The sequence below is a fragment of the Thamnophis elegans genome, chromosome 5, assembly GCF_009769535.1.
Source record: "Thamnophis elegans isolate rThaEle1 chromosome 5, rThaEle1.pri, whole genome shotgun sequence".
Taxonomy (NCBI): domain Eukaryota; kingdom Metazoa; phylum Chordata; class Lepidosauria; order Squamata; family Colubridae; genus Thamnophis; species Thamnophis elegans.
In genome coordinates this window covers 75,358,537-75,379,134 of record NC_045545.1, presented here as the reverse complement: position 1 = coordinate 75,379,134, position 20,598 = coordinate 75,358,537, and the positions used below count along the sequence as shown (strand labels likewise).

Here is a 20,598-nt window from a genome sequence, read left to right as displayed (position 1 = left end):
AATAAGGAAATTTTAAACTAATGTTCATTGTGCATGCTCAGCTGAAGTATCATATGTAAGCAAAACTTAGTATAACATGTTGCTTTGAATGAACTGTGGAAGTCCAATTTTTTTTAAAAAAAACAATAGGACAAAGCAATTCCTTTACAATGATTCATACTTTGCAGCCAGATCTGTTAATTATTTGTTAATTATGCCAATATAGCATGGGATCACGTTGGCTGAGGATCGTGTGTGGAAATCAATTAAATAGTTTTCTCCTTCATAAACAGTTTTTGGTATTACAACATAGGCAAAAAGCCAACTAGCTGACATTCCTTTTCAGATTTCTCAATTGTTCAGCTTTGGCTCTATAAAATATCTAAAGGTCATGTTCAACCAATGCTTCCTGCAGGAATATGCAGGAGGAACAACATGGTACAATTAAAACACAATCTATTTTTCATACACACACCCGTATGAACAAAACATATATGGAAAAGCAAACATTTGGTAAATGTCCCAGTGGTTTTGGACTGTTCCTTGAATTCCAAATTTTAGACTTTTACTAAGAGTTCAGATTACTGTGATTGTCTTTAAACTTTGTAATATGGAGACTTTAGGTCTGTGACCATAAGATTACCTAACTACACAACGTTATCTAATTATACAAAAAGCTACAATAGTCCAGACAGAGAAATAAAATTAATTGTTACAACCTTTCAGCATCTAAGAACAGCAAGTACTGGACAAAAGTAAAACACTTGAAAATACTAATAGTGTGTTGAATATTCTTACCAGCTATTCTTTCTTAGTGATTGAAATAGTTTATTCATTTTTCTGATAAAGTGATAGCTCCTAATCTTACTTATGTTATCATAGTCAAAATAAAAAAAACTTTCCTTTACTACAAGCTAAGCTTTGATACAAGAAATAATTCAGCATTACTCAGTTATTCAAAATTCTTAGTTGAATGAAACTGGGTAAGTTTTTCCCAGTTCCAAGACTTTTTGTGTTAATTAATTGGGTAGATGCAGGAATCAGGAAATAAGGAATTTAGAAGGAGATGCATTATAAGATGAAGAGGAACATTGTTGCACAGTTGTTCTTGAGCAGGTTATTAAGCAACTAAAGTCTAATTATTGCCCTTTATCAAATGTCAAGTGTATGTTTCCTTGCAAAATTGTTAGACCAAATCCAGAAAGCAAGAAACATGTCAAGTGGCACCCACAGGTATTACACTTTTTGAAAAACAAATGTCTTCATTCTCTACTTCCCTTGAAGCTTTAATGAATGCATTCTTCCTTCTTTGTACAGGGTGACAAGATTGGTTTTTACTGCAAAGTAGCCCTACCTGTTATTGAACTATTAGAATTATAGTCACAGGGCTATGCTTTCCTCATACTGGATTACACCACTTCTGCCATTTCCTATGATGTTGCTTTCATCCAGTGGTGGGATCCTGCCAGTTTAACAACCGGTTCAGTGATTGCATGTTTTGCTGTGCAGTTTTACCAAAACTTACCTTCCCATGTTACTTCTTGGGGAGTAATACAGCTGAGGCGTGGCAATCCACTCTGCCATGCTAATCAGCTGAGAGGTAAGTAAAGCGCAAGGGCAGGAGGGCAACCTGATTGTCAAAGTGAACCGGTTCACTCTCAGCTGATCATTGGAGCTACCGGTTCACCCAAACCAATCCGAATCTGAATCCCACCCCTGCTTTCATCTCCTTCCCAGCCCATGAAAGAGACAGGTTTAAGTCATTCTTAGTTGTACAATAATATGCTGGCCCCTTATTCTGATATTAGCCAAGGGCAGCCTAAAGAAATGCAAAATATTTTAGGCTTTGTAACTTATTATCTTGAAGAAGATGAGTTGGCTGTCAGTGGCTTTGAGCAGGCAGCCAGAGTGATGGCTATGGCCTTGCTCTTGCATACATTTCTGCTCACCTAGGCAATTGGATTACATTTCAAACTCAGGAGTGAAAATATAGGATTGTCACATTGGGAGGAGCAAAAAATCTCCAGTGCTGGAACCTAAATTAAAGCATCCATGTCAGATACTTATCCAGCCTTTGTTTGAGCACATCCGGTGCTCTAGTTCTAGTGTTGGACAGCTCTTTCATACTGCTAGGGCTTCATTCTAACATTTAAAGTGATTTGCCTTCCTGTAATTTGTATCTATTATTTTACATGCTGAATCTCAAAATACTAGGGAATAAATATTCTTTAAGGACATCATACATTTTTAAATATGTGTATCATATCTTTCCTACAAAGCAGCATAGATTCAGAAAAAAATGACCCAAGAAGTAGAATAATCAGGTGAAAATATAATCCCAGGTATTTTTGACACTAGCCAATTCTAACACAGAAAGGTACTTTTGTTTACAAAATTAAGGCCATTGTCCATCTGCATGCAAACCATATATGTGATAATCAAACTTGACATGAGTCCTATAAGAAATTATGGCATGGTTCAGAACATCATGGTCTCAATGTTAGACATGTAATTTATACAGATATCTGACTCTGTAATTCAGCAGAGTATTACCTTGATTTTATGTTTTATGTTGAGTAGGATAACAGTAATGTGGTATGAAGGAAGTCTTCATTTTCAGATCATCATGAATAGACCTCTACCAGATATTAGAAGTGTAGAATGATAGAATGGATGCTAACATATACAATATGGGCTAGTCTAACTATTGTCCCATTATGTCTTATTATCCATATGTTAATATGGTCTGAGAAGGGTGATACAATTTAGAGATGTGATTCTGAATTAAATATCAAAAAAATTTGGACTCTACTATTATATCAGCAATTATGCTTTTTTAAGCCCAGAGAATAGCAGTACACATTACTTTTTTATAAAGAAAGACATTGTCATTCTGGAATTACACTCTTTCTGATTATGAATTCCTATTCTGTTGGAGGCCTGATCAAAATTTCTCAGTGTGCTTAAGATTTAATCTTCTGTTTAAAATCAAAGTGTTTTCTATATATATTATGTGGTTTGCCCTTTCTCTATTTTTTCTGTTTTTTTTTCTTTTTTGTAACTTTTTTCTTTCTATCTGTATATGAAAGTAAATACATAAATAAATTAAACAACTTAGAATGAAGGTATTGTTTTGTTTTTACAGAAATTCACATTCTTCCACAACATAAGATCGCCTTGTCTATGGGTTGTGTTAGCTGAAGGGGTGGGAATAGAATGGCCAAACATTAGTTGACTTGAAAGGACAGAAGGAAAAGGCTTAAGATTTACCCTCTGGATATATCATATGTAGACGTAGGATTTGTTTGTTTGTTTGTTTGTTCATATTTGTATGCCACAATAATAAAAAAATGATTCTCGGTGGTTCCCATAGAAAAATACAATACAAATTCTACACAAAAATAAAATCACCACAGTAGAAGAACAGAAAGAAAATACAACGTGGCAACAACAACTCAAATTCTCCAACAAAGTGACAGTTGTTAGAAGCTTGGGGAAAACCAGCAAACAAGTCTGCCTGATCTCCACAGGGAGATCATTCAAAGGCAGTTCTCACCTTATGACCACAACTGGGACTGGAATATCTGTCATAGGACAGTGCAATCGCAAGTCACGTTGGAAACGATTTTACAACAACTTAATGGCATTATTTTTGCTGAATATCAGCAGAAAAGGTTGCGAATCCCAATCACTTGCATGTACATGCACACTGGTTGCCAAGCGTCCATATTGCAATCACGTGACAATGGGGGTGGTGTGACATACATAACTGGAAGTACAAGTTGTCAGTCACTTTTTTCCAAGGCTGTCATAACTTTGGCCCATCATTAAATGAACAATTGTAAATTAAGGACTACCTACACAACAATGTCCATGACAGAAAAGCAGTGTCTTCTTACCACAGTCCCACAAACCTCCTAATTTCAAGGGTTTTGAGCAGTTTCTCCTTGCTAGATCTAATAGGTTTCTCTGAAGCTGGTTGGAGATTGGTTTCTTTTCTGCCCAGGCACATCTTCTGCATATATCTGACTCCATTCTTGCATTTCTAAGCTAGCAGTTCTCTATTATAATAATAAAATTAGCCAGCTCATTTGAAGATGCTAACCATGAATACTTTGCATTATTGGCCTTTCTCCTGAATATTAATGCCAATTAATCCTGAAGAAGACCAAATCAATAGTAAAACAATCAGGGACATTGGTCATCAAAATGATATCACTGATGCCCCGATGTCTATCATTAAACGTATGAAGATGCAAGCCCTCCACTGCAGCTATCTATACAATCTAACCTAAACAAATATTGATGGGCTTTTTTCAGAGCCCACTTCAACACTCTCTCCCATCAACTCTACTGGCAGGAAGATTTAATTGGGACTTCTTATTTATAGAGACTTTCCCTTGTGGATCCAGAGAGGTAGAAACTCACACTCATGTGCTCATATGGTGTCCATTTTATGATGCACCAAGACATACTCCCATCATCCCAACCATTTACCTATAAGAAGGCCAGACTGATCAATTTTATGGTTATATCTAAGGGATGTTAACCCCACACCCACATATCGGGTGGCCAAATACCTTCACCAACTTATACAATTGCATAAAACTTTTAATTAGATATGTTGTTTTATTGCCTGTTTGTTTTTTCCATTTCTCAATAATAAATTGTTATGTCAAACTATCTCTTTTTTATGTAAAGGCTAGACAAAGATCATAATAAAGATATTTTATTTCATTGTTACATCAAACTCTCTTTTTTTACTATAAAGACTAGACAAGGGGACTTCCTGGGGGCGTGGCCTGTTGCCGAGGAGGGCTCCACCGAGCTCCTCAGAGATCTGGTGTGTATATCTAAATAAGATCATAGATAGCACCCCTTTTTGGCAAAAAAAGGGGCAGGGAGTAGCTCTGTAGGCGAGGGTCTATTCGTAAGCCACAGCCTTTTTCTTTTTTTTGGCTGTGGACAGAGATTAGATCCAGCCGGAGCAGAGCTTTTATCTCCAGCCAGTTCTTCTCAGCTGCCTTTTTTTTTTTTGGCAGCCCCAGACAGGCTAGCCCCCCCCAGGACAAAACAAAGTTTTTTCAAGCTAGAATTGATACGGGCGGGTCCCACCCCTGTGAGATTTATGCTTTTATTACTATCTTAAATACCAGCACCATTTGTCTTAGAGACTTCTTTGTCTAAATGGACTTCAAAATGGCGATTTCTCTCCGTGGATGATTGATAGTGGATGTACTTAGCCGGTTTTACCTTCCTGCAGACCGCTCCTTAACAAAATAAACTCTTCTTCTTTGGAAATAGAGGGGAGCAAAGCGCTGCTTACTTGTTTATTTATTATGGCACCCAGGTCAAAGAAGCGTCTTGCTACAAATGTGTCTAAAGAATTTAAAGAATTTTTACTGGAACCACAGCCTTTGTCTCCTATGCCCTCTACTGGAGAATTTCTAACACAGGAATATTTCTTTAAAATGTTTAATGCCTTTAAACAAGAAATTAAGGAATTTGTATTGGAACTATATGATGATTTAAAGTCTAAAGTTAATCAAATGAAGGCGAATACGTTTGCAGCCGTGTCTGCCCTGTCAGATTACTCTGCTGAAATAGAGAACAAATTGGAAAGTTTGGAGAAGGCTAATTTTAATTTGACTACCAATATTCAAATTTTACAACAAAAAATTAGAGACAATGAAGAACAGCTCATGATGATAAATTTTAATAGGAAGGCATTTGCAATAAGAGTCAGAGGATTCCGTGAAAAGGAGCAAGAGAATTTGAAACAGACCTTTGCTGAAGCCTTCAGCTATGCGGTGGGAAGCCCGGGACTTAACTTTGATTGGCAGATTCGGAAAATCTATCGCCAGAACTCATTGATAGCGGAACAGCGACAGCTCCCGAGGGACATAATTATACATTTCTCTACAAAAGAATCTAGAAATGCGATTGTGCAAAAGTTTTATAATAACAGTCTCCGAGTTGATGGCCAGAACTTGATTGTCTTCAAAGAAATACCTTTCCAGATGTTAAAGGCAAGAAGGGACTACACCTTTTTAACTAAGGAGCTTAGGAGTCAACAGATTCGATACAGATGGGAGGCCCCTGCCGGCATCACGGTTACATTTGAGAATCAAAGATTTCGTCTTAACTCTGTTTCGGAGGCTCAAGATTTCTATTGCAGGATTCTGAAGGCGGGACTTCCTGACTCGCTTGGAAGAGAGGAGAGACAAGCGGAAGGAGAAGGCAAACGGCAGGCCATGTGGTTGCAAGATGGAGGGGGTAGCCCTTCCTCCCTCGGAGAAGCAGAAAAACGGAGATCGAGAATTTAGACATTTTAAAATACTCGCCAAAGTTGAGGACTGAATGGGGGTTTGAGACCTCTCTCCGGTAGAAAAAGCGGACTAATTCTTATTAGAAGGGAAAGCTGGGTGAAACTACTTTGAGCTAGATTTAAATTAACGTTAGCATAAATTTGATAGTGGTAAACATCAGACAAGCAAGGGATGAGGGTAAAATATATGTGGAATGATTTACGTTGTTTAAGGCTTATTAGAACAGAAAGCCGGTTGGGATTATCTTAAGATAAGTGTAAAAAGAATGCGGAATGATTTATGTTGTTTAAACTTTGTTAGAAGGGACTATTTTAAAACAGAAGGTTAACTGACTCTTGCTGAAAGTATTGTTTGAATATGTGGAATGATCCATGCTATTTAACTTTTATTAGAAGGGAAAGTTGGTTGAAATTGCTTTGAGTTAGATTTTAAACAAATGCTAGTATAAATTTGATAGTGGTAAATATTAGACAAGTAAGGGATGAGGGTAAAATGCATGTGGAATGAACTACGTTATTTAAATCCTATTAGAAGAGAAAGTCGGTTGGAATTATCTTAAGATAGAAATTGATTTCTGTGTAAAGTAATATTTGATCTACGCTGCTTAATTTTACTAAGAAGGGGAAGCTTGGCTAGATTATTTTGAATTACTGTTTGAAAAGGAGGTTAAGAAAGATCACTTACGCTGTTTAAATTTTACTAGAAGGGAAAGTTTGATTACTCTTCTGTAAAGTCATATTTGAATATGTGGCATGAACCACGTTGCTTAAATCTTATCGGAAGGGATCATGAGGTTTAGGAAGAGGAACGGGAGAGTCTACAGAAGGTTGGGGTAAATAGCAAAGAAGTAAGAGACGAGAATAAAATATAGATAGAATGATTTATACTATTTAAGCATAGATAAAGATGGGGGGCTGAGATCAACACAAAGAGTGGTTTCTTTTTTTTTTCTTCTTTTTTCTTTTCTCTTTTTTTTTCTCTCTTCTTTTTTTTTCTGTTTTTCTTTCTTTTGACATATTACTTTTATTTTTTAATCCATATGTATACAAGATATTTTAGACAGAAGGTAGTGCCAGGTGTGGGCCCTGGGAAGTCGGGAGGATTGGGGATGGGGATTTGTGGGGGGGGGGTGGGGGGTGTTAATATAGTCTTAATAAGAATAAGAATGTATTTATATACGGTGGTTTTTTCTTTCTTTTATTTTTTTATTTTTTTTTTCCTTGGTTCATTTTACTTTTATCAGATCAAACAACACTCGAATAAAGGCATACACCAAGGAGGGAGGTAGAGGGAAAGAAGAGGGAGGAGTAAGGAAGGAGTAAGGGGAATGTAAGGAGGGTGTCTGGGGAGTAAGGAGAGAAAGGTTTGTGGGGAAAGGGAAGTAGGAGGGGAGTGTTAGAGGGAGAAAGGAAAGTTGGAGGGGGTAGATGGGGTGTATGGAGGATGGAAGGGTTAGGTGGGGTTGTGAATGATGAGTTGTGTTTCCTTTTTATTTGTTCGTTTTATTCCCTTTTTCTTTTTTTCTTTTCTTATAGTAAATACCCTGTATATAAGTGATTGCAAATGGAATGTGAAAAATGAATAAAATATATTTTTTAAAAAAAAAAAGACTAGACAAGGATCATAATAAAGAGTTTTGATTTTATTTACTGATAGATAATCGTGCTCAGCTATTATTCATTGATTTAAAGAGTTGGAACCAACTAAACAATAAGAATCCAAATCTTTCAAATTTCTGATTATCTGTTTTCTGGATCTAGGGTTGAGTTTCTGCATGAGTAGAAATGTAAAACTGTGCCTGAAATGTGACAGCAAGATTCGTTGTCCTATTCCAGGCCTGTGCTCTGGAGACCTGATCTTCTCACAGTCCTGTTGACTATGAATCAAATTGCTATTGCCTTAGTTCAGTATTAGAAATGTGGCTAGATGATTAACATAGATAATGAACCAACTGGTCCAGCAGGTGTGACAGAATTTGTCCCATCCAATGGCTATAGCACCACTCCCAGCCTTAGAGTACCACTAGCAGCAATAACTGCTGTAACATGACAACTCTGGTGTTAAGTACCTGCCTCCGTTTTCACTGGCAGAGGGTCGCAGGGAGCCGTTGCAGCTGAAAACAGAGCTCGGGAGCCCATTTTCGCTGGCAGAGTGCTTGGGCTGCCACAGGCACCCCTGACATGAGTGATATCAAGCTGGCCATGCCCACCATGGCATTGCCCACTCTGGCCCCCTGAGGTCAAACACAACCCTGATGCAACCCTCAATGAAATTGAGTTTGACATCCCTGCATTAGAACATCTTTCCCCTATCAAATGAGTTTTTGCTGGCAGAGGCACCGCAGGCCAGTCCACTGTTTCCCTGCGGGCCAGCTCTAAACACCCCACGGGCTGGATCCAGCCCCCGGGCCTTCAGTTTGACACCCCCTGTTCTAATGGAAGGTTCCTTAAATAAAATATTCCTTTTAACAGGTATAAATTGAATTTGGCATTTTGTTATAATAATATTCTCTCTCCTCCCAGGCGAACTTCCAGCACTGTCAAACTCCATGCTACTGTCCATGGCTCCCTCCCCGTTGTCCACCTGGGTCTCGCTTGGTTGTGGATGGATGCGGCTGTTGCAGCATATGCGCTCGGAGGTTAGGGGAGTCATGCAACCACCTTATTGTTTGTGATCAGAACCAGGGACTCATCTGTGACTACAGCAATGCTCCCACGCGAAGGGCGGGAATCTGCAACTGTGAGCAATCTTTGTTATTCTTAATAGGAATCTTTCCAAGTATGAGGAGAACATCAGCTTCCTAAAAATAGATGGAGTTATCTGACTTTAATGCATGCCAGAATAACACAGTATGATTAGTTAATTCATTTGACTAAGACCTCAAAATCTCAGTTCCCAAATCTACAAACTTTCCATACAGATTCGTGTCAAATTAGAAATGGTTATTATTCATGAATGTTCACTGCTTCAAAAGTGTCAATAGCAACTAAAAGAAGGGAGAACTGAGATAATGGGATGATGGAAAATAAGCCTTTTAACGCTTGTTTTTGGCTTTTTACCTCAGTTAAACTATAGGCCTGGATTGGGCCTGAACTGGAAAAAAATTGGAAATTGTATTGAGTTAAAAAGAAGAGAATAGGCTCATAGTCCTTGTGAAAACCTTTTTCAATCTGCCAGCATTTATTGCTGCTTTGCTTATTTTTTTATTATCTTAGTTATTCATATACTGGAATTCTCACAATCATTCTTGTGTAAAGCGTAAATAAAATATAGGAAGTGTATGAAATATTAAGCATTTGATAGCAATAGCAATAGCACTTAGACTAATATACTGTTTCTTAGTGCTTTAACAGCCTTCTCTAAGTGGTTTACAGAGTCAGCATATTAGCCCCAACAATCTGAGTCCTCATTTTATATGCTTGAGATTTAAGCGGCATATTCAAGCCATGTTTTTGATGTCAAACATTCCCATCATTCAATAGAAATCTTGCTGAAAAATAGAATACTGCAGTTGCAATCATAGATATAAATATCATGATTATAGTCCAGGAGGTAGGCAGGTAATGATGGTTTGATTTTATGACACTAAGCTTTTCTGTTCTGCCTTTGATGCTCCCAAGATAGCTGAGAGGAATGCAAGCAAAGCTTGGCAAATATGCTTCAATTTCCTATCTCATTTGGAGAGTGCTAGTCAGCTGGCAGAAATGTAAACAAATATTAATTCCCCACAAAGTAAAATCCCATCCTCTCCTGTCCTGTTCTGTCCTATCATATCCTATTCTATCCTACCCTACCCTATCCTGATACATTGAAGGCTTCTTAGAAACAATAAGAGACAAATAACCAAATATTTTCTGTCCTCATTAAAAATAATATATCAGAGTCTTATGCAGATGTGTTTCATAGTTTGTCTTTCATTAAAAGTGAGAGAAAGTAGATGGTATCACTAGATTTCTTTTGTAGACAAATGATTTGATCTAGCAAAGATATGGTCCTTACTAGTCAAAGATAAATATTATTATTGCTCTTTCCTGTAACAACGATATAGGTTTTACAATAACAATAAAACCTCAGGTAATTGCTGATTAAATTGTTTGTTAGTCTCTAGGCCTGACTCAGTCTACAATGCCTATGATACCTTTCTTTTTCATCTATGGCAGTGTTTCTCAACCTTGGCGACTTTAAGTCCTGCGGACTCACTTCAACTCCCAGAATTCCCCAGCCAGCTATGCTGGCTGGGGGATTCTGGGAGTTGAAGTCCATAGGACTTAAAGTCACCAAGGTTGAGAAACACTGATCTATGGGCTCTCCTCTGAGGTGTCTCCTCTCTTCAGTCCCTTATTCTTCTCTCTTATTCCTGAGTCTCATTGTGATTTCTTCTTCTACCATGATAAAACCGCCAGTGTCTTCCCAGTGATCTAGTGTTTGACCTATAGATATAAGCTGTAGAGTTGGAAGGGCCATTTCAGCCATTGAATTCCATCCAATACATAATGCAAGAATTCAAATTAAACTACTGGAAATAGATAGTTGTCTGCAATTTCAGTAAAAAGGAGCGCACCATCTTTCTGGGTAGCTAGTTGTACTATAAAACGTATTTCATCTTTGCAAAGCTTTTGTTAACATACACTTAGAACCTTACTTTCTGTCGCTTATTTTGCTTGTTTGATTGTTTATTTATATCCTGCTTTTATTATTTGTACAACTAACTGAAGGTATTGAATATATCCAACACACTTTTCTCCTCCTATTTTCCTCCCAACAACTCTGTGAGGTGAGTTGGGCTGAGATAGAGAATGACTGGCCCAAAGTCACCCTGCTGGCTAAAGTGGGACTAGAACTCAAGGGCGCCTTCTTTCTAGCCAGGTGCCTTAATCACTAGACCAAACTGGCTCTTTATTTATAATTATGTTTGTTTGTTTGTTTGTTTATGGGGAAATTTATTTATTTATGAGGAAATTTATTTATTTATTTATTCATGAGGAAATTTATATTGATGCCTATTCGCACATGGCAACTCAAGGCACTTACAGGGATATAAAAGCCTCATATATAAATAATAAAACTAATAAAAGAACATAAATAATAAAATAATATAATAATCACCAACCCCTCACCCTGGCGTCAACACATCACACAAGGCATTGAATGAGCTTCATCCCACTCTGGGTTCTCTCCAGGCCCGCTGGCAGAACCAGATCTTCAGTACCTTCCGGAAGAGTGCTAGAGTGGAGGTCATTCCAATCTTTTGGGGAATGATGTTCCAGAGAGAAGGACCCACCATGGAGAAGGCCCTTCTTCTGGGTCCCACAGGTGTATCTCCCTAGGGGATGGGACCGATAACATTCCTTGCTTCCCCACTCTAGTGGGTCATGTAGATGTGACTGGCAAGAAACAGTCCCTCAGATAACCTGTTTATTACATGTTACACCCATGGATAATAAAGAACAGGTAACCTTCTGTGTGATGATCCTTTGTGTATTAAATAGTAACATCAGATCCCATTTCAATATTCGTTACTTAAGGCTACAGGTACTCTTTCAGACTGTGAAATAATCACAGTCCAGTGTTAATATTAGGTGTGAATTCTGTCTGAGTTCTAAATATTTCCATTTGATTTATCTCATTGGTTCCCAATGTTGGCTGCAGATGAAGATGACCAAGACAGTTGTGAAGTAAATGGAAAGATCTATCAAGATGGAGAAGTATTCCAGCCAAGTTGTAAGCTCCAATGTCGCTGCTCAGGAGGAGGATTTATATGTGTTCCTCTCTGCAGTGAAGATGTTCGTCTCCCCACCCCAGATTGCCCATACCCAAGGCGTGTGGAAATCCCAGGGAAGTGTTGTCAAGAATGGATTTGTGACAGAGAACCCAGACAGATCTTGCAAGACAACGTGGCAGGTAAAATCCATAGATCCTGACACCCCTTTTCAGTGTCTTTTTATTGGTAAAACCTTGGTGGTTGGAATCAAGTGTGCCTGGAACTCCATTCAGATGAGTGGAGAGCTACTGAGTATCCCAGTCTTTTCCTCCATGAGTTGCTGAAGATTGGACAGAGGGAGGAGTGGGCTTCCAAAATTTTTGCAAGGGGTTCTCTGCCTGGTTGCTGGGTGGGTGTGGCCTAGTCAGGGCAGGGGGTGGGGGTGTTTTTGGTCTCCCTGGGCTCTGGAGGCTTTCCTCAAGCCTCAAGGATGGCAAAAATGGCCTCCCCAGGTTCCGGAGGCCCTCCGGAGGCCCTCTGGAGGCCGGAAATGGGCCTGAACGTCTGGTAGGCCTGTTTTTCACTCTCCCCGAGCCTCTGTGTGCACCCTGCACTTATCTGCATCCAAAACAGGCCTCATGGGGACTCCTGGGAGGGGAGGGTGGGGCCAGCCAGGAGTGGGATTTGGGGGTTCTCTGAACTGCACAGAATCTTAGCTAGAGATTCTCCTGAAACTCTGTGAACCCCCAGCAGCCCACCCCTGGACAAAGTCCATCTTTTTCCTCAGCTTTCATCAACTGAATAAATTGTTTTTCATTCTAATACACTTTGTGAAATTATTTGCCAGTCTGGCTTAAAACACAAGCTCTTTTTAAACTTTCAGCTTATTGTAGTGGTTAATGTGCTGGACTTGAAACTCTGAAACTGTGAGTTTTAGTCCTTCCTTCAGCATGAAAGCCAGCCCTAAACCTTTGAATGTCCTTTTTGTACTCTCTCATTTGTCAATTGAACTAACTCAAAGCACCTTATAAGTATTTTCTGCATTTCAAGGTCAAGAAAGATACTATGGTTGGTTTTGAACAGAACAATGTTCTGAGACATTAGAGGATAAGAAAGTCTGAGGAAGTGGATGAATTATATCCATCCACAGGTAGTTCTTGCTTACCAACAGTCTTAGCAACCATTTAAAGTTAACAATGGCACTGATACAGCAGCTTTATGATTGACCCTTAAACTTGTAGCTGTCATAGTGTACCCACATTGTGTGATTGCAACTGGGACACATTGGGTGCTTTGTAATATTTTGGCACATATTTGCAAGAGTTGCAGCGTCCCATGGTCACCTGATCACTATTTGCATGCTTCATAGCCAGCTTTTGACAGTGCAGAAACCAGTAGGAAGTTGCAAGTCATGATCACACCATGTCATGCTTAATGACCCACAGAGACTTAATGGCTGCAGCAAAACTACTGCCCTGAGTCTGATGTGGATACATTACTTTTCACTTAACAGTTGCATTGCTTGGCGATGGAGTTGCTGGTCCACATTACAGTCAATAAGTGAGAACTACCTGTATTAGACCATAACTGTACTACCTGTAGAGAGGAAATTGCTAAATTAATAAATTAAAAAGCATTGTGATCATCAAATGAATACCTGGCATACCAACCAGCTCTTTGGCAGCTAGTAGAGAGGTGCCAGTGATAGTGGTGATGAGCCCTGGAGGCACTGGAGGTGGTTTGCAGTATGTCTTTTGTTTTTTTAAAAAAAATCAGGGGGCCACACAAGATTGCTTAATGGGCTCCATGCAACCTGCAAACTATGTGTCACACAAGGCTTCTGTACATTAGATGGTACATGACAGCATCTTGATTGATCCTGAAAGTGAAGCAGGGTCAATTTTGTGTTTCCCCCAAAATAAGACCTGGTCTTATTTCCTTTTAGGCTCCGAAATAAGCACTAGGGATTATTTTCAAGGGATGTTTTATTTCTTTTGAGTGCCACCACCGTGAGGCAGGGGTGTGGAGCTGACCCATACGCCCTGCACTGGCTTACCTCAGGGTACCTGTAGCCAGGCCATCCATCCCCCCATAACTGCTTCAACTTGCAGTGGCAGCTCCAACAACTCTGTTCTGCAAGAACCCTAGCTGCTGGCCCACTTCTTCTGCTTGCTCGCAGCCGCAACGGAGCAGGAGGCGCCAGTGTCATGGCCATAAGGCAAGACAAGTGTTGAGGTGTGGATGGCCTGGCTGTGGGAACCTGAGATAAGCCGGTGTGCATGTGGTAGGGCTTATATTGGGTGCATGCGCAGAAAACATGTCAGCGCCTATTTTCAGGTTAGGTCTCATTTTCAGGGAAAATGATGGGGAACTATCTGGGTAGTTAGACCTATAGACACAACTAGGAAGTTGAAAAAAAAACATTCTGGAAAGAGGCAATGACAAATCATTTGTATAATGCCATAAAAACTGCATGAATTTGTCATCAGGAGTCATGCTTGACTCAGAGAAGGCTTTACTTTTTTTTAGAGCTAAAAATGTCACACACATTCAAAATCCAATCTTGCTTCTGGAAGGCAAGAGATGCTTTCCAAAAGGAAAATCTTATAGGTATAGGACAGGCAACCTGGGTCCCATGGGCTTCATATAGCTCTCCGTACCTTTTTAAGACCCTGTGAGGCCCCCATGCTTCTTAGGCAACTGGTATATATGTTATGTTTAAGGTCTAGACCACGAAAAATGAACAGCTGGTCCTACAAAATGGTTATAGAGATAATGTTATTATTTGTAAGGTGCATTTTGTTCATAAATTTAAGTTATATAGAATTCATCAGTATGCACGTAGTTTGGTATACTGAATCATGAAACAAAATATACTGACTTAACTATACTGACTTAACTATTCCTAAGCCAGGTTGAAATCACAACTTTGATCCCCCATAAAACTGCACCAGTTAATCAATCTAGTCCTTGAAAACTGATGCCCTGAAGTTTGGCTTGTTCTTACCAGTAGGTTCTATAACATGCTCTGGATGTAGCCACTACATGTCTCTGGAAGCTGTTACGACCATGCATGCCAATTTTTAATACCCAGCCTTTCTTCTTTTTTTCCCTGGTTTTGTTCCAGAAAGGTTAACTGGGATGGCTTTCCCCAATTTGTGTGAAGACTGGAGCACTGAGTGGTCTGCCTGCTCCACCACCTGTGGCATTGGGATTTCCACACGGGTGTCTAACAAGAATCCCTACTGCAGGCTTGAAAGTCAGAAGCGCTTGTGCACCCTTGGACCCTGCCCAACTCTCACGGGAATAGGCAACATGGTAAGGAACAGGTTTTCTTAAATTTTTAGACCCCTCCAGGACTTTTAAAATTGTGTGGAGAAAATTGTGTTGCCATTTTCCACCCCTGTGGGAATCCCACATAAAACAAAGTCCATACAATGTTGCAAAGATTGCTAATCTGCTTCCTTCACCAATAATTAAACTAATTAACCTGCACCAATTAATAGTAGTCAGAGAAAATCCTTTCACAATACAGAGTTTTTCCCTGGGGACACAGAAGTGCCATCCAAAGTCAGCACATAGACATGCATCAAAGAAAAAAGATCTATAAACTTACTAAAACCATGGCAAAAAAGTGCTGTAAGATCAGACACGATTCACTTAACAGCCACATTGGTAAGCAACAGAAATTCTGATGTCAATTGTGACCATAAATCAAGTACTGTATTTTTCAGAGTATAAGTTGCACCTTTTTCCCTCAAAAAAGAGGCTGAAAATCTGGGTGCATCTTATACACTGAATACAGCATTTTTTGCCTCCAAAAACCCCGCCCCTTCACCAAAATGACCATGCAGAACCTTTAGGAGCCTTGCAGAGTGCTCCTGGGGGGCTGGGGAGGGCAGAAATGAGCGAAAAATGGGCCATTTTTTTTGCTTGTTTCCCCCCCCCCCGCGCCCCTAGGAGCACTCTGCAAGGCTCCTAAAAGCTATGCACGGCCATTTTGGGGGGGGGGAAACGGGCCCATTTTTGCAAAAAATAGACTGTTTTGGGGAGGTCTGCAAAGTGCAGAAACTTTTTTTTTTAATTTGCCTCTTCAAAACCTTGTTGCGCCTTATACTCCGAAAAATATGGTATTACCTGTAAGCTGAAAGTCATGAAATCTTGTGCCTTTTAATAAACTTTGTTCTGATTTTTTTGCTAAACTGTTTTTGTTTTTTTTTTGCTGAAGCTGTGAACTGGTACTATAATCCATCTCATTCTCTTGTCTACATACACACACTGTGAACCACTAAGCTGTGTGATAAAAGGCAGAGCATGTCAAGAATAGCATCTCCTTGTGTTAGGTATAAATTCTTCCAACAAAATCAATACCAGCATTTTGACTGCAAAAGACTGTAAGCAATTGAATCCCAGAATAGCAAAGGCCCTTTCATGACCCCTAATTTGGCAGCATGATTTATTGATGCAGCTTAAACTACCTGGCTGCATTTGAAGTGGGCTATTTTGTTTAAGGAGGTGATTTTGTTGTTACTTGACCAAAGGAATCTAGCGTTGCCTGAAATGGTGTACACTTCACAGGTTCCCTGTAGGGGAAAAATGTAGAGTATGAAGCATTGAAACTAAATTTACTGTGCAAGTACTCAATGTGCCTCTGTTGTAGCACCCCTGTTGAGAATCAAAACATTCTTGCTGCTCTTCAAACGCACTGTTCCCAACCAAAGAAGGTAGGACATAGGAGATGATGGAGCTCCAGTTCGCATTATTAAACTGACAGAACAGAACATATCAGAGTTGGATAGAAAGGGGGCTGGAGAAAAATAGGAGGAGATACTGGCATCTTGAAGCAATGTCATGGACACCAACCTGACCAAATAATATTGATGACAAGCCCCCAAATAACACGTCCCAAAAACTAAAGTCCAAGGCATCCATCTTCCTTTTCAAATCCATTTATTAGGAACATATTAAATTGGCACGGATTTGGTGTAATTCTGACTCTGAACCGGATCCGGAATTACACCCAATAAAAGCAAAAGTTTGAAACTCCCCCGCACCCCCGAGTCACAATCTCCAATCAACTCTCAGTCCATCAAGCTGGGGACTCCAAACTCCATCTTCGGCTAGCTGTAGGCATCATCTCTCTTCCCACAGAAAAGGAATGCCACCTTGACATACCATTTCCTCTTTTATCTTTACAACCCTCTGTCAACAGTTAGAAAGTGGCGAACCTGAGTTATTTACTAAATTCAGTTACTACAAACCTAAAACCTAATAGAAAAAGATTATATAGGTTACAGTAAAACATGGCTACATACATGTCATCTTCAGGGTCGACAATTGACCCATTGTGTCTCCCCCTCTTGATTTATAGTTTATATTTTAAACAGATTGGTTCAAAATATTTGACTATTGATTCTTAAGTCCACAAAGCACCATGCCTAGAAAATGCCATAGAACCTCCAACTCTGCTTTGGACATTAGACCAGTCCAGACTAGATTAGTACTAGAAAATAACAACGTATTATATTAACTCTGGGAAGGAAGATCTATAGGAAATTGGCAACCCATATGCCCCTGGAATGTTCACATGTCTATATGCATTTGATTAACTAGTTCTAAACATGGAAACAGCATTCTCCTATTTCACAGCATGTCACTACAGTAATGCATTCTATTCCAAAGGAAAACATGTCACCACAGTAAGAACTGAATGATGCTCTCAGTCACTGTGTGAAAAGGCTTAAAATGATGACAAACACTTGGCACAATTTCTAGTTGCTTGTTGATGGATTTACTCAGGAAGTTTCTGAAGTTCCAAAAAACTTGAACAAATGTCTTAGTACTATTACAGTCATCCTTGCTGGGAATTCTGGATGTTCTAGTTCCAACACATCTGAAGGGTATTATGTTGGAGAAGGCTGAGTAAAATATTCATTTGAGTAAAATATTCATTTTTCAGATTATATCAGACAAAGAATAAATACAGTATATCACAGATGTGAGTACAGCCCCTCACATTTTGTAAATATGTTTAAGTATATTTACATTATACTGTACAATATATAATATATATATGCAATATACACATTTAAGTATATCTGTTCAGTGGTTTAGACATTAATGGCTGTGTGTTGCGTTATTTGAGGGAACAGCACTGTTATACAAGCTGTATGCTCACTACTTTACATTGTAGCCAAGTGTCATTTCTTCAGTGTTTCACATGAAAAGATATACTTAAATATGTGAGGGGGTATACACACTTCTGCAATATGCTGTATATCAGCATCCATTATCTGGAAAAATATGGAAAAGATGACAGTCAAATAATAAATTATGAAGAGGATTCATGCAGTGTTTTAATGAGAAGCTACCCATATGAACATGGTGCAAATCTGCTTCGTCTTTTATCATTATATCTGTGATGTATCAAATCTCCATTCTTTCCTTTGTAAGAAGGAAAAAATATAGGGCTCTTTTGCCTGGTTGAAACACAAAATGACCAAAGTGGAAGGAATGAAACAGTCTTCCTGCCCCCATCCCCACCCCTGCTCTTCCACTCCCATTGGCCGCTTTCTCTGGCTCTTTTTCAGTTTAAAACAAATTAGAAGATCAATTTTCTTCCATGGTCATGTCTAATTTGGCTGTCTGCCTCTTTGTTTGGCCACACTTTCCCAGACAGGGTTGGAATTTAAACTGAGTGTTTTATCTTTCCAGAGTGGAAGAGGAAGCCGCTTATAAACCAGTCCACTCCATTCAGAAGTTGACATGCTGGCTTCAATCCAGCAATTGGAACAACAACAGAAGCCCACGCTGATCTTGTTTCTGTGGTGATGAGAGAACCTCTGAAGAATGTAGAGACAAAGCGACTGTCCTCAACAGAGAGGAAGGACGTAGCAAACAAGTGTCCCCACATATGAGCTGACAATCATCATCTTCTCAATGCCAGGCCGATGACACTAGACAGCTTTAATGTTTGGTGGAAAAAATCCCAGACCATGTGTTTTCATGTTATTCAGTAGTGGTGTCTTTATGGCCGGCTTGAGACTACAATTATAAATCCATCCAATTAATGACATGGCGCTTTGCAGTTACAGTAATTCAAAGAAACATGTGTTATTCTTTCTTCATTATCCTTTCTCCAAATAATAGTTCTAGGAATCTAGCAAGTGAGATCATCATCCATTGTTCAATATAGGTTATTGTTTATGTTCTTGTTAGAAATAAATAAATCATTACAATGCTCAGTTGCCTGAAGCCAGATTAACCAGTTTTAGGGATCACAGCAATATATAATGTTTGGAGGCAAATGTTCATGTCATACAAAGAAACAAGTAGGCACTGCATACTATTAGTATTCTCTCTCTGTGTGTATAAAAGAGAATAATGTCTTCATAACAACATTGTTCATGGATGAAGTGTAACTTGACAAATGGAGATGAGTCTTTAATAACTTAGCAGACTTGGAGTAAAGATCAAAGCTTTCTTTGAAGCTTCTCTCTTGGTGTTGTTGTGACTTTTGCCTTTGTTTGCATGGAAAAAAATATGAGAAATATTAGTAAAAAAAAACCTGCAGAATGAAAACACGTGACAGGCTTCAACGGAGCACTAATACACAGTTTTCTGAAGCATAGGTGAAATACTGTAAGTCTGATTGGCTATACATTCAAAACCAGTGAAGATGGGAAAATCTAACTCCGGCTCGTCACATGAGGAATCTCAACTAATTAGAGACCAAGTCATAAAATCATATAATGTTGCAAGTTTATACATAGACAATTATGTATTGTTTGGAAACCAGTTTATTAAGTTTTGCTTTGTTAAGAATACAGTGAAAAGTTCTATCACCTTCATTACCCACTGGAATGTTTTTTTACCAGTACTGAAAGTGTTAGTGTGCCAACATACATTTTGGCCTCTATCAAAAGACTACAAGAGTTGAAATATAATTTAAAGCAGGGCTCTTCAAACTTCGCCAACTTATGTGTGGTGGTGCAGTGGTTAGAGTGTTGTAATGCAGACTACTTCATCTGACTGCTAGCTGCAGTTTTGCAGTTCAAATCTCACCAGGCTCAAGGTTGACTCGGCCTTCCATCCTTTCAAGGTTGGTCAAACGAGGACCCAGATTGTTGAGGGCAATATGCTGACTCTGTAAACTACTCTGTAAAGTTCTGTGAAGCGGTATATAAGTCTGCTATTGCTATTGCTATATCTTCATGTCTAGGCTGGAATACTGCAATGTGCTCTACATGGGGCTGCCCTTGAAGAGCATCCGGTGACTTCAGCTAGTCCAGAATGCGGCCGCGCGAGTGATCGTGGGCGCACCGCGGTTCGCCCACATAACACTGATCCTCCGTGAGCTGCGCTGGCTACCTGTTGATCTCCGGGTGCACTTCAAGGTCCTACTTACCATCCACAAAGCGCTCCATGGTAGTGGATCTGGCTATTTGAGAGACCGCCTTCTGCCAATTACCTCCCTGCGTCCAATCAGATCGCACAGGGTAGGCCTCCTCCGAATTCCATCCGCCAGTCAGTGCCGACTGGCGACTACGCGGAGGAGAGCCTTCTCAGTTGCAGCTCCGACGCTATGGA

At 39.4% G+C, this 20,598-nt stretch overlaps 1 protein-coding gene across 5 annotated transcripts in view; it reads left to right on the top strand.

Annotated features, from left to right (window-relative positions):
- The window catches only part of CCN5 (cellular communication network factor 5), a 69,470-nt gene extending 49,972 nt beyond the window's left edge, over window positions 1–19,498 (top strand). For 3 of the 5 annotated variants that reach the window (XM_032217978.1, XM_032217977.1, XM_032217980.1), the window contains 5 exons: window positions 8,831–9,047; window positions 10,246–10,248; window positions 11,958–12,209; window positions 15,137–15,327; window positions 18,724–19,498. In XM_032217978.1, the coding sequence (XP_032073869.1) occupies window positions 8,831–9,047; window positions 10,246–10,248; window positions 11,958–12,209; window positions 15,137–15,327; window positions 18,724–18,747 (687 nt within the window). In that variant the 3' untranslated portion in view covers window positions 18,748–19,498. The remainder of the gene's footprint in view (window positions 1–8,830; window positions 9,048–10,245; window positions 10,249–11,957; window positions 12,210–15,136; window positions 15,328–18,723) is intronic. The other 2 variants (XM_032217979.1, XM_032217982.1) reach the window with 1 other exon arrangement.
- The last annotated feature ends 1,100 nt before the right edge of the window (window positions 19,499–20,598 follow it).